This window comes from Drosophila miranda, chromosome 2 (genome assembly GCF_003369915.1).
Source record: "Drosophila miranda strain MSH22 chromosome 2, D.miranda_PacBio2.1, whole genome shotgun sequence".
In the NCBI taxonomy this organism is placed as follows: Eukaryota; Metazoa; Arthropoda; class Insecta; order Diptera; family Drosophilidae; genus Drosophila; species Drosophila miranda.
In genome coordinates this window covers 32,400,129-32,415,254 of record NC_046675.1, presented here as the reverse complement: position 1 = coordinate 32,415,254, position 15,126 = coordinate 32,400,129, and the positions used below count along the sequence as shown (strand labels likewise).

Below are 15,126 nucleotides of genomic sequence, written 5' to 3'. Positions count from 1 at the left end.
GGCTTATCGCCAGCCATGTTGTCCAGTGTAATTAACCGCAATGTCCGTTCTAGTAATTAAAAAGTTATTTTTTGGGTTTTCACGCCTCTACAAACATCATTCGCGTGCGTGTCGGCGCATCGGTGTGACTGCATGTGTGCGTGGGAGGGGGGTACACGGCACAATAAACATTAAAAGCCACAAAATTGCATTTGTTAATTGCCAAGAGGCACAAAAGTGAATTCCATATGAGGGACAATGGTGTCAGGGGTCCTGTCAAGCTGCTGCTAAACGATATATTTTGTATTTTGTACCAAAGGTGTTTGATTTTCGGTATATTTTGGCAATCATATAATCCGAATTGGGTTTTCAGGTGCAAATCCATGCGAACACTCTAGTATTCAAATAATTACAAATACTAAAAATACCAAATAATATACAAACGAAAAAAATACTGAAAATACTAAAAATAGAATACAAAAATACTGTAAAATACAAAAAAATACTGAAAAATACCAAAAACTCTAATAAATATACTAATTACTGTTATCAATGATAACTTATCATATAAAATACTTAATATATTAAAAAACATACAAAAGAACATACTACAAAAAATAGCATAAATACTGCCAATGACAATAGTAAATACATACTAAAAATACTGAATAAAATACCAAAAATGCATCAAATAGTAAAAAAAAATACTAGCTCCGCTAAATATACTAAATATTCATATTAAATAAAATACTAAAAATACCAAAAAATTATCAAAAATACTAAAAACGCATGATCTTCCTTCCCAAGAAAATGTCTATTTTTCCCCAATAGAAGAAACCGATTGAGCATTGAATTGATTGATTGAATTTATACTATTATTCCATCGGGCTAAGCGTTAATCAATCCCTCACAAACCATCGGTGAAAAACGTAACGTGTAACAGCAGACGGCACTCTTTAGTTGTGCAAAAAGCTAATTAAAATAAATGTCATTTTGGGCCCATGACTGTCAATAGTCAAAATGGTTGGTTAGCCTGGTCAGTGCGTTGATTTTGCACTTCATTTGCTAAACGAAAGGGGGGCAGGGGCGGAGTTTTTCCAGGGAGAAGGTCTGCTGCTGTGGCTGTGGCTGGCAGTGTAGCTGAAATAATTACTTTGTAATGTAAATTGTTAAATGGTTTAAATGTGGAACTGTTGTGTTTGTGTGCGCGGCATGCGACAGGGCAGACGGCAGGGCCATGGACATGCAATTACTTTAGATCCCTGTGTAATTGTTTGCAATTGCATTATGAATGGGGTAGCACTATGTTTGCCTTTTTTCGGTAGAAATACCAGAGAAATATTCTCTAAATAAGTTGCCTTTAGGCCAAGAAATTGTGGGTTTAACTTCTGTCACTCCTTCTCTCTCTGTGATTATTTCTCTCTGTGGAAAATCTCTTAAATTAGTAATCTAGGTTTTAATGTTTATGCAAATTTTGGTTTCACTTTAATTGCTAATTGGCATCATTTTGGGCATCAGTTATGCAAGGAGACATTTCCACAATTTCCATAACTAATTGGCTGAAATCTACATCAAATATACGTTCAAGCGATTTCCAGCTAGACGAAGGACAGTGCAAGGCAAAAGTATTAGGCAGGTAATCGATAAGTGTAGAGCAACTATAAAGTTAAAGATAGATTTCTATCTTAGAAGTGCACTTTTGAATAGATTTACCTCCCATTTTGTAGAAACACATCTTAAATTCCTTTAATTTCCGTCACGCACTGTATGCTGTGTGTATTTATAGGAGAACAGGCAGTCACATAAACTCAATTTTAGCATTTCATGTCTCCCCCAGGAGCGGCCCCACAAAAAGGACTCTCGAACACTGAAAACCACATGCGTACATTTTCGTACATAAATTTAAATTAGACCCGAATATCCCCAGTAAAGGACTCGGAATGAGCGATAAGCCCACAATTAGAACTAGTTCCCATTTGTCATTAGCAATATTGTTTTATGGATAGAGAACAGGGACACAAAGGACCAAGAAGGGTGTCTAAAAAAGGTGTTATTACAACACCAAAGACAGGGGTAGAGTGTGTGTCATTTCCGCTTCGGTCCCACATCGGTTTGAGCCACATTTTGAGGTGCGACACACGTCGAAAGGGCGATGGATCTATGATGATTATCTCGTACATTTTCAGGATTTTCGTGACTTGATTATTTCACCACCCGCTCCTATTCCCCGCTTTTGTGGGTGGCACAAAATGTTGATTAAAATTTCAATTTTGGCTTTGGCCAAAGATTAGTTTACTTGACGGTAGGAAAATGACTTTGTAGTTTATTAAAATTAATTGGCTTTGAGCACAGTTTTGGTTGGAAAATTGATAGCAATTGATGCGACTCCTCCACTCCTGGCAACTAGCAATTTAACTTTCTGGATCATTAACTGATTTGATGGCTTTTTGGCCCTGTGTGGAGCGTAGACACAGTTTTGGCCACCGAGAGATAAGCTTGTGCGGTGTGTGTAGTGACCGACCTCCGACCAGTCCGGGCTTTCAGGTCATTTCGATGATGATGAATTATGTACGGCAATAAAAAATTATCTGATTCGTGTATGTGTGTGTTTTATGCTGATGAAAGCAGGGGGGGAATGAGAGCAGGTCTCCCTAAGTCAGAAGGTATACATAGGTAAGGTAAAGGTATTTAAGGTTTCCCAATTACAAATATTCTATGGGTTTAAAGATGAAAAAGCATTACGTTTGTATACATTTTTGAGAGTTAACGAGGTTTTATAAAGTTTTTAAGGGGAAATGCCATCGAAATCGATTAAATAATCTATAAATATCGACATAATTCGATGAATTATCAATCATAATCGATAAAATTTCGATCATAATTGATCAAATGTCGATTCACATAGTTAAATATTCGATTATTCTATGAAAAACCGATATAATTGTTGATATATCGATGATATGTAGTAAAAATTGATGAAATATAGATCAGTTATCGATAAACAAGAATTGATATTTACATGATGATCAGAATATATGAAAAAAATGAATAAATATCATGATAATATGATTGAAATGATTGAAATATCAATAAATTGGTCAAAAAAATATCAGAATCATTGAAGTATATGTTGTAATCGATCAGAATCAATTAAATATCGATACAAATATTTTAAAAATTAATCAAATGTGCATATTCCTGCCTAATGCTGGACTTACTCATTAAGTTATAGCCTATGATGAGCCACAAGAACGTTTTACATACCTGAAAAAAAGAATTTTAGAATTAAAATATATAAATATATAAATATAAATATAAATTTATATTTAATGGGATTTAAGTAATCTAAAACAAAACATAAACCTGCTGCTGACTATAATGTGATAATCTGTAATCTGTAATCACCTGACTCAAGCGATCCTGGCTATCGATGATATCGATAAACAATCGCATGCGATCATCGAGTATCTGAAAGCCGTTCCTCGGCTGGAGCAGCAGATTCTGTACCGCATCCCTGATGCTGCCAGGCGTTGTGCTGCACGAACTGCTGTCGTCGCTGGTGAAACCATTTTGATACTGCTGCTCTCGCTGCTGCTCCCGGTGCTGGTGTTGATGTTGCAACGTGGCATGTTGCTGGTGTGTCTGCTGCTGCTGCTGTTGCAACTTCAACTGCAACGAATGCTGTCGCAGGGCCTCGGAACATTTGCGCAAATAATCGTAGGAACCTTTCGATTTGTACTTGTCGGCCATGGCCTGAAAACTATCCAATATCTCATTGAAGTCCGTCAGCAGGGGGGCCGTTGAGGGTGTCGTTGTGGCACTCGATGCCGTCGTCACCGAACCCAAAGAACTGTTCGACTTGGACATCACCATTTGCTGGAGCTGCTGCTTGGGCGAGGTGCTGTACAGCGGCGAGCTGGTTATGACCCGCAGTTCAGAGGTCAAAGAGGTGCCTCCATTGGCGGCCAGGGCTTTGAGGCTGCCACTGCTCGCGGAGCTGGTCACCGCTTTGCTGGGACTCAGGGCCTGCAGATCCTCGCTCATTAATCGGAGATTATCGGAGATCTGATGGAAGCTCTCGGATGTCACGAGGGAATGCTCTCTCTGATCCAATTTGGCATTGGTTCCTCCCGGCAGGATGCTGCTCTTGGGCCGCCTTCTGGTGGGTAAGCCACCGTTCGTTTGTCCAGCGGGCAGTCCTGCTGCTCCTGCTCCTGCTCCTGCCACGATCACTGGCGTACCCGATGTCACATCTGGCATTTGCAATGGCTTCGATATGAACGAATCCAAGGTCTGGGAGTTGCTCATCTTTGGTTTGTCCACATTTTCAGGTATTTTATTGGCGCGTATTGCATCCAGAAATTGTCGCAGCTGATCTGAAGGCGTGGGTGTGGCTTCCTCGGCTTTGATTGGTGCCACAGCAGCAGCAGCAGCAGCAGGAGGATTCGGATTCGGATTCTGAGGATTATCTCCTGCCGCCACATTCCTTTTCAATGTGGATGTGGGTTTAAGTACATCATCGGGCATATGTTGCTGATACTCCTGCCGCATGCTGCTACGAATGTTGTCCAAAAACAGCCTCAATTGATTTGAGGGGGTCTGTGCCTCATTCGCCTGCGTCGTGGAGAGTGAGGCCAGGGATTTGCTCACAATCTCCGGGGATATCATATTTGGTTGAAAGTTGTTGTTCAGATTAGGGTTCGTGGCACCGCTGATGCTGTTGCAGGATGTCGGTGTGAGCAGATTGAGATTCGTTTGGCTCTGCTTCGCCAGCTGCTGTTGGCGCTTCAGTTCCGAGAGGAGTTTCGCCTGCTCCGAGTACTTCCGAACGCTCTCTGTGATGGTCCGCAGCTGCTCCGAATAGGCCCTCAATTGGTGCTCGAGATAGGCCTGATCGGGCGCCGGGGCCGCGTAGCTTAGGGGTCGCGTCTGCTCCATCTTTGAGTTGCTTTCGGGCTCTTGGAAACTTATCGAATGCCGCATCATATTCACCTGCCCCGCAGCGGGACTCATGGGCGTTGTGGAGAGCATATTATCCGTGCTGTTGCTCTTTTTGGGACTCTTTTGGCGGCTCAAAGTTCCATTATTGTTCGTGTTTCCATTGGGAAAGCGTCGCAGGGGTATGGGAGGCGCCTCTGGCTGTACTCCTGGTCCTCCTGCTCCTCCTCCCACCCCATTGAAACGATCTAAGCTTCTGGGTCTCTGGGTTCCATTGCCATTTAGTGTCCCATTCATGGTGCCCTGTTGCTGTTGCTGCTGCTGCTGCAGTGGGGGTCTGGGAGTGCTCTGTGATCTACGTGGCACCACAGGTGCCACTCCAGCAGTTCCCGGCGTCCCTGTCTTCCGATGGAGTGGCACTGGTGGCGCCGGTTGTCCATTTGTGGGACTCTGTCTGTACTGCTGAAAGATGGCTGCGTATAGGGATTCCTTGTCCACTCCATTGGATGCCACTGTGGCCGTGGCGGCTGTCACAGCATTCCTTAGTTGCTGCTGCTGTCGCGACAGTTGCAACAAGCGCTGCTGCTGCTGTGCATTGTAGTCCACGAACCCGGAGGAGGAGCTGGAGCTGGAGGATGGGGGGCCACCGTTTCCCACGGCTATGCTGTGGGGTCGCTGCTTCAGTCCGCGGAGTCTCGAAGGCTCGGCATATTCGGGCATTTCATAGTTGCTGCTGGCCATAGAGTTTGCTGCTGCTGCCACTGCTCCCGGTGGCGCCTTCTCTGTGGGCGAGGGGCTATTCAGAAAGGGATTGTTACCCTTCAGAGCAATGGGCTGTGCCGCTCCTGGCAGTCCTGTGCTGGGCAACATGCTCGTCAACTGTGGCGGCGGTCCTGGCGAATTTTGTAGCAATTGTTGCTGCTGTAAATGCTGCTGCTGCTGCTGCTGTTGGGTGCTTCCCGGATACAGTAGTGATTCGCTAATGTGCAAATCCAATTCATGGGCATTCGGTTTTGCGTAGATTGTTGTCGATCGCATGGGGGGCGTGGCTGCCGCTGGATAGCCCGTGATACGGAAACCATTCATGTTGTTGCTGCTCATCGATTGAGGAGGATGATGTTGCTGTTGTTGTTGCTTGTGTTGTTGCTGTTTGGCACTTGTTGTCATGGCGCGTACTTTTCCTTTGCTGACGCCATCAATCAGTCAATCAATCAATCAATCACTGAGGTTTGCTTTTTTATTCAATTTAATTGCACTTCGAGGTGCAATTATTGAAGATTTACTGAGAGAGAGAGCGTACAAAAAACAAGGCGATGCTGTACTCTCGAGAGTTGTTTCCATTTTCCGAACAATTTCCCAGAAAATGTAAATAAAAACAAGCCTCACTGTGTACCCGCGAAAATATTTGTGGCAAGTGTGTACTCGAAAATGCAACAATCAATAAATCTCTACTCAAATTTGTGAGCCCAGGAATTATGCTAATGGCTTCAAAGGCAAACAATATATATTTTACATGAAAATAATCACCCAACAATTGAATGCCAAAGGAAAACCCCTGGAAATCCTTGCAGAAATTTACATTAACTGGAAAATAAATCAAAGGCAACGGAACTCGAGAAATACCTGAAGAGTAGGGCAACAATTTGCTCGGAGAAAATGTCCACACGAAAACTTCAAATTTGAGTTTTCCGTGTGGTTTTCCTTTGTCACAAAACTATTCATGAGAATTTTGTATATGTGTGTGTGTGTGTGTGTGTGTGTGTGTGTGTGTGTTTGTCCCCAAGAACAAACATTTACACGCTTGTATGTGGGCTGCTGCTGCGGTTGTCAGGGCTTGGGGCTCGGCAACAACATAAATATTTAATAAAAAATGCGCATAAATTATACAAAACAAATTCGGAATAAGAAAACAAACTAAATGAAAAGAGACAGAGAAAGGCAGTGTGAAAGGATAAGGGCTGATAAATACATGTGCCATGAGGGAAATAAACGCGAACATGTAACCAAATGCACAGAATCGTATGAATATGCCGTTGAAAGAAACATGGAAAAGAGGCAGGGAAAAGGGTAGCATCAGGGGGCAGAAAGAGTAGGAAAGATGTGGCTAAAAGTCAGGGAAAGAGAGAGGGAGAGGGGTTTGGAGTGCGTAGATTAATTTACATGACTCCAAAGATGGACAACAGGCAACAAACCCAATTACACTTGGAGAAATTTCAAAATTCATTAGACAAAAGTGTGGAAAGTTGGCCAACGAATAATGTATTTATATACCAAAAAAAAAAATATATATAGTAAACGGTTAAGCCTCCTCTCTGGCCTTTAGTTTTCCTAATTAATGTAGAACCGCTTTAAGAAAGCCACACTTTTCCAAAGAGTTATTAAGGGGAGGTCCTCGCTCTAAGGCCCAAAGATTTTGGTAGATTTTATTTGTAACTAAAAAAAGTAAATGAATAAATTTTTTGATTAAAAAATATTTTAAAATTCCTGAAATTTATGCAACGGGAAATTCCCTCCCTCAAAAAATCACAACACGTATCCAAAAAGTTGTTGGTTCGCTGTCGTTGCCAGATATTTTACTCATATCGAAGCGAGTGAGCCGGGGGTTGATTTCAAATAAAAATATTCTATCCATTTGAAAAGTAAATGCACTACAAAAATTAGTTAAAAAGTCTCCCCTTAGTTACCCAAAACCCTATCCCATGCCCTGCCTGGTGTTACTCCTAGGAAAACCCTTCCAACCAGCATTTTCCAAGCCCTGTAATCTACATTTTCTAATGACAAATCCATGTCTGTATTGCAATTAATGAAATTGTCATTTATGTACATTATTTCATTGATCAGGTATTGGTCAATCCAAAAACATATCCATGTCAATAAACCTGTCAGAGAGAGAGACAAACATGTTACCTGCCTGGCCTGCACAAACACATTTCGAAACCAATTAAATTCTAATTGCAAATTTGACAATTAACCCATTAAGGCAGATGTCATGAATCGCCTTACGCTCAGGGCAGAGAAATCCCAGAGATTTCCAAGTAACTATGATTTTTTCTTCGACTGTTTAGCTATGCAGGAGACTAGAGACTCCGGCTTTCTCTTTCTCTTTCTGGGTGATGCACTTTGTCAACTCGTCATGCTCAGCTGTCTGCTACGTGCCTCAGCTGTCTGAAACTGTGGGGCAGGCAGGCATTCTGTCAGGCAGGCATGCCCCAATGTATCCTTCTGTATCCTCTGATGTGGTTTACGAGACTGACTGCCTCGTCGAGTGTGTGTCAGTGTGTTAGAGAGAAGGATTCTGTGGATGGGCTGCAAAAGTAACTTGTATCAACACTTTAGCACATGCACAAGAGGACCCACTTTCCCCCTTCCTGTACAAACACACACACGAGAGGAGACCCACTTGTACACCTGCTGACCCTCTCAGAGCATTGCCCCCTGCATTGCAACGTCTTGACATATTTGGGTTAGATCTGCGCCTCTGCTCTGCCCTGCCTCCTGTCTCCTGTCTCTTGTCTCACGCTCATTAGAAATTCCAACTAAATTCTCTCGACGTATATCCCAGTGCTTTTGAATCTGCTAATGAACATAACTCACCAGCAGAGAGAGCCACACAGACAGCATCTGGGGCTCTACCTCTGCTCTGGTTGTAGAAGTTTTTGGGGTTTGTTTGCTCAAGTTTTAAATTAATGACAGCATATTTACTTGCGGTCTACAGAGAGAGAGCCAGCCACCCAGAAAACAGCTGCAAAGTTGACCAACTTGGAATCTTGGAAATAGATTAACAAAAATTAATGCTTATGCCTCTCGGTTGCTCGGTTTCTCGGTTGCTCTGCCCTGCTTCTGGAGTGGAAATTAAATAAGATGTCCTGTCACTGTCACGCAGCTTCCAGCTTCTTCTTTTGTTGATGAATCTTTTGGAATTTGATTTAATTTTGTGGCAGTCCCTAGCTCTGGTTTGTGTTTGCATTGTTCTCGTGGCTTTCTGTTTACAAAACAAATTCCGTGCTAGGAAAACCCCTTTAAAAGTGCCTGGGCATTTTCCAATTTAATTTTCTATAAATTATTCAAGATGCTCAAACACTTCGACGATGATTGGATATTTTGCAAGAGCCTGACCGCATCTTTCGCTAATAAAACTCGACCATAAATTAATTAAAAGACAACACACACACACACCCACACATGGGGCAGAGTGAAAACCACACTCAATGATTTTCAATTAATGTGAAAACCTAATCAAACCAGCAACAAGGAGGTCGCTGCAGGATCCCATTGCAAAAACCTGACCACAAGCCAGAGATAGAGATGGGAAAAGGGAGTTTCAATGAAAAAGAGTTAAAAGAAATGGCTGAAAGGGGGGGAATATATAGTGAAAGCAAATCCGTAAAGCTTAGAAAAACTATCGACTAAATGGGAAAACCCAAGCAGAGAGAAAAAACGAGCGTTTCCCCGCCGCATTCAAAAGTGAAAAGCTTCACAAGAAACAAAACGCAAACAAGGAGGATAACAAATGAACACGGGGCCACAGAGAGCACAGAGCCAGCGAGGAGCAAAGGACTCCCAATCGAGGGGGCGGGGTGGGGTTTGGGTTCTAAGGGCCAGGGCACAAACACTAAACAAATAGACATGATAAATTAAAAAAAGGAAAAAGCAAAGCAAGAAAAAAACCAAAGCATGGGAAAAAGAAATGAAAAGCAAATAACGCGACGCATTGCACGCAGAGCTCAAGAAAAAGATTACGGGAACACACCTCCTGCCTCCTCCTCCTGCTCAGACCCCATGGCAGCCATGGTGGTCGATGTGTGTTAAGTGGCATGCCCCAAAGGCGTCAAGAGGCACGCAGGATAAATAACAAAACGACACTGATAGAAGAAGCAGTAGATGGTAGGATGGGACGAGAAAAAAGACACGCGCGCGCGACGAACAGCAAAAGGTTGGAAAATGGAGAATGGGCGTTTCAGGCTGATGGGCGTGGCAGCTAAGAGAGACGAATGAGGCGGCAAAGGGGGCCGGGAGGGTTGGGAAGGGGGGCGTGTTGTCGGCGTGTTTGGTTAAGCCTTCCAGCAGGTGTTGGCGCGTTTGAAATGCGAGCGATTTGCAATTTGCATAGCCAGGGAGTAACACTACTGCTTGCTCATCCACTCCTCATTCTCATCCGGCATCTCAAGGGTTAACAGGGTTGTCAAGGCACTGAATGGTGGGGGTCGAGCGGAGCACTCTTAATGTGGGTATGGTGCTGATTTGTTGGAGAAACACCTTGTTGAAAGTTGAATGATTTTTTTCTATTCCTCAGTGAATTGTGATTTCGATTAATTATCTATTTTTCCTGTGATCGATAAAACATCGATAGCATACATAATTAGAACATTTCGAAACTCGAAAAGACAATAGATCAACAAAAATATATCCAATACCTTTTATCGATAACTTATTCGATACATTTTGATCGATAACGCATGTTGATACCCGATAGCGATACACACAATAATCGCTGTAAAAACTCCCCATCCTGACCACAACCTCTAAGAACACCAAATATGCCACACAGCTGTCATTTATAGCCACATTTACAAGCCACCTGACAACCCTATTTGCTTGGCGATACATCAACACGACACCTTCTGGCCAATGGACATGGCCAACATGGCTAATACTGCGGCAACCAGAGACACCAGAGAGAGAGATAGAGAGAGAGAGAGAGAGAGAGAAACACCTGGCAAATACGCAACCAAGTGAGAAATGAAGACGAGTTAGTTAAGATAGGAAGTCGGTTAAGGGGGGAAACGGGAACGGGGAGAGGTTGACCGTACCGACTGAATGGAAAGAGATAAGCATCCGCTACTCTGCTACTCTGCTGCTATGGCAACCTGCAGTCACCTCAAGGCATCTGGCAAGGCCCCCGCTTCTAACTGTGGGAGTGGACGGACCCCTACTGCAGGACGACAGCATAAATCAGGACACACAGCAAGACAGAGAGAGAACGGGGGAGTAGGAAACGATAAAAGACAAAAACCGGGGCAAGGAAACAAGCACGGACCAAACGGCCACACTAATTGAAAAGCAAGGTGGAATTAATGGCTGGGGAAATGTAAGCGCTCCCATAAACTTTTCCCTCTGGCCGGAGACCAAGCCAAAAAGAAAATGTTCAACTAGAACGTAACGGTACTTAAGTTGGCCAATTTGGAGTCCACGCAGATAAGGAAATACCAAGCCTCCCACCGCCTGATGCCTGCTCTTTTGCCTTCTTTTCTTTTCCTTTCTTGTTGCTTTTCTATCCACATGAGTAAGCAGTGAAATTAGTTTTTTCGGTTAGACAATTTTATTAACATTTAATTGAAATAACCAAACAAGCAACAAATGAGCTGCCACAAGCAATCAACTCATGGGACAGTACAGTGCGTAATGGGAGTGTAAAGAGGGCCCTGGATGTGGGGAGGAAATTCATGTGAAACATCTTTCCAGTATGGGATAACGATTATGTACTTTTAAAACAGAAATTAATTGTGTTATCGATAACCAAATATATCAATTTATCGATCATCGGTTCGATGTATCGATAAATGGTTTGATAAATTGTTACCGATAAACTATTCGATATCTTTGAACCGAATATTCAAGTGGATGCTCCAATACATGCATTAAACATTACAAAAAGTCATTCTACTCCTTTGTTACGATTATTTTGCATCGATTACATATGTCGATTATTCGATGTACACAAAAATCAATACAAAAACCTATTGGTATACGCCAAAGAATACTTTTCCTATGAATGAAGGAAACTTTTTTCACTTCCCAACCAAAAATCTCTTCCTTTCTTTCTGCTTCAAACACTGCCAACCCTTTAGCCACCTTAAAGCAACGATACGCACTGTCTTGTCCCCAGAAATTAACATCCATTTAAGCCAGTTAATAACACAATCAAGTTTCTTATACGAAAAGGGGTTTCGCATCCAACCGCACCTTTTGCCAAGTCTCTGCGGTTTCGAAAACTTTTAATCTGCTAAAAGCCAGCCGCCATGGGATTATGGGCTTTTGGCATGTCATTGATACACGGAGCTTCACTGTAACAACATGTGTGTGTGAGCACTGTGAATTTTATGATGATGAAGGTGAGAAAATGGGGGCCGGAAAAAGGTGTGTGTGTGCGGGTTATAAAATAAACTTTTAGCGGCACACACATATACATAAATAAGGCAGCAAACATTCCCAAAACAGAGAACTTTAAGCACAAGACGTGATTATATCTTTAAGGTTGTGGACCCCACATCCATAATTCGTGTCAGATAATTCATAAGCCGCAGGACCCTCAGGGCATCGAGACATCTGCCATAAGTTATGACAATTAAATTTGGGTTCAAGTCTGGCCCCCAATGAAAATATTCTACGGTTGTTAACAATCATCTTGATAATCCTTAAAGTTCAAAAGAATTATAACCGAAAATTTAAATGCCATTTCGAGGGCAGCTTTCTTTTATACTTTTTCCTGGATATTTATTTATTTATGAGAGTCGAGAGCCGTTTCTTTGGTGCTTTCTTTTGCTGGACATTAAAACTCGATTATTTCGATAATAAAAGTTGAGGGGACGACGTGCAACGAAAGCAAATGGTGCAAAATTTTGTGGAAACTTTAAGCATCCACAAAAAAAAGGGGTAAAAAAAAATGAGGAAAAACGAATATATAACGAAATAGGAAATAGGAAACATTAAAAAAGTGGGAAACCATTCGAAAGTTGAACTATTTATGAGAGGCACAAAAAACACACCTAATTAAAAAAGGGATTCGATGAGAACTCAATTCCATTAACGCACAAACTTTAGCTTTTCCTTGGAGCATTTTCACGCTGCTGCTGCTGCGCTGAAAACTTTTTGCGTTCCGTACAAATAAAATCACAATAAACTAATTGAATTCAACAAATCGTTTCGATGGCAGGAGCAGCAGAAGGAGCAGAGGAGCAGCAGCAGAAGGACTAGGAGGAGCAGCAGGAGGGAGGTGGGATTGTGTGCGCGAAATTAATTCAATTGACTAACAATAATAATTTGCACAATAAAAACCGGCAACACAACGGCACAGCAGAAGGAGGCGAAAACTTTTGGTCCGAGATTTAATCACAGAAATGAAATGGGGATTCCCCTGACGCCCCTCCAGCTCCTTCTGCTACGTGCCACGTTTCATTCATTTCTGGCAGTGATGGACCAGTGCCAGTAGCAGGAGAAGTTTTGCTCCTGCTAGCCGTAAAATTAATGAATTTGTTATGCAAAAATCGACAACAACTATAACTAAGTGAAAAGTCCAATAACAAAAGTGTAGCAAACAATTAAGCAAAAGGATTTGGCAGATGGCAAGAAGAGTTACGACAGAAAGGAGATGAATGGAGGGGAAAAAACACTAGAGACAGAGGGAGAGAGAAAGAGTGTGTGTGTCTAGAGAAGAGACAAGGAAGGAAAAGTGGTACCCCTTGGAAATGAGAAGATTACTAATGGGAAATGATATTTTCAGGCGGAAAAGCGAACAATGAATGCTTTGAATATCACAAAAAGAGAAAACCAGAGATATATAGAATAGAATAATAATTAAAAATACCATTCTCCAAGATTCTACAAGCTCTTCCACCTGCCAAGTCTTTCTCTATCCCTATCACTATTTTCTATCTCTAAACCTCTCCAAAATAATCTTAATTCGAAATTGTTAAACTCTGTGCATATCCCGCATTTGCTGCCAAATAGTTCTCGTATGTGTGGCCAAAGTCCACCAATGCGTATACGCAACATCATGGCAGCAGCGGCAGCAACCACTCGAGAAAATGTACCACATGTACGAGAACAAGTTTCCTTTTTACTTTCTTTATAGCCTGTGGCACGTTTCTTGCCTAACTGCGTACAAGTCCAGTATTCGGTTTCGTTTCGAACATTTTTATTTCTATCCCCCCCAGGGCCCGGGACCAGCACAATGGCCACGATGCCGGGGTACTTCTCTCCTCTCTTTCTGGTTGTACAACACTTAAATCCCAATTCGTTTTTCGGGGCACCAGGAGGAATCACAAGGAATCACAGAATCTCAGACACACACACACACGCACACACAGAGAGGATGGGGCAGAGACCGGTCGGGAATGGGGGGAGGGAGGGAGAAATACTTACTTAACATGCATATATGGATATTTTATTGATATGCAACTGTGAGTGCCGCTGGCCAGAGAGAAGAAAACCCAGAGAGCAGCCAGGGTAAGGCATCTGCGGGTGGGGGAAATAAAAATGAAAATGTGTTGCGAGGCTTTTAATGCGTTTTCCCCTCGAAGCATTTCTGGGGTTCGTTCTCGCCTCGAGCAGGGCATGGGTCTGCTTTCCCCATAAATGGCCATTGGCCAAGAAGGAGCAGGCCCAAAAGTAGGGATCAGCAACCGCCTCAATTGCACTGCAGTCAAGGCTGCGGAAGTCACATGGAAATCCCTTTTTTTCCTTTTTTTCCTTACATTTAAGAAGACAAATTTTCACAGCTTTTTGTTTTGGGGGTTTCGTTTCGGGTTTTATTTCGGTTAAAGTTTAAAGACATTTTCAAAGCATAAATTAAATTCCATAATAATTATGTGGGTGGAACTTCAAATTGAATCAATCATAAGCAGAAAAGCCTCATGTTCATCTTTTGAGTTCAAAGACAAGTTTGAACGGTGAAAAGTATCTATTTGTTCGATCGTTTTTGAAGAAACAATATTTATTCCTTTTTCCTTTTTCTTATAGAATTATCATAAATAAATATAATTATTTAAGTGTATTTTTGGGAAGTCCTTTCTCAGGAAAATGGCCGATGAAGCAGTACAACCGTACAGAAAATACAAAGAAAAGCTGAAGAAAACAAGTTTGTCCTTAAGAGTAGGTTCTGCAATATTTCAACACTCATTTGGTCTAGGAAAAACTTCCAACTGGAAGGAGAAATATTCCTAAAATTCTTTAGATTTAGAGGCAGAAATATCTTTTTTAAAGAAAATACAGAAATACAGAAAATACAAAGAAAATCTGAAGAGAACAAGTTGGTTCTTAAAAGTAGGTTCTGCAATATTTCAACGCTAATTTGGTCTAGGAAAAACTTCCTACTGGAAGGAAATATATATTCCTAATATTGTTTACATTTAGAGGCAGAAATATCTCTTTAATCTCCACAAGAACCACTAGGTTTAAGTGTTACCAGAATATCAGTCCAGAAAATGTTCT

The 15,126-nt window shown here is 42.0% G+C and overlaps 1 protein-coding gene across 19 annotated transcripts in view; it reads right to left on the bottom strand.

Moving 5' to 3' along the window:
* LOC108154978 (dystrophin) overlaps positions 1-15,126 on the bottom strand; it is a 179,820-nt gene that overhangs the window by 89,577 nt on the left and 75,117 nt on the right. The window contains exon 1 of one of the 19 annotated variants that reach the window (XM_033389931.1): positions 3,385-6,150. The exons of 17 other annotated variants lie outside the window; for them this stretch is intronic. In XM_033389931.1, the coding sequence (XP_033245822.1) occupies positions 3,385-6,084 (2,700 nt within the window). In that variant the 5' untranslated portion in view covers positions 6,085-6,150. Of the gene's footprint in view, positions 1-3,384; positions 6,151-15,126 lie in introns of those variants that run through there. One more of the 19 variants, XM_033389932.1, reaches the window with a different exon arrangement.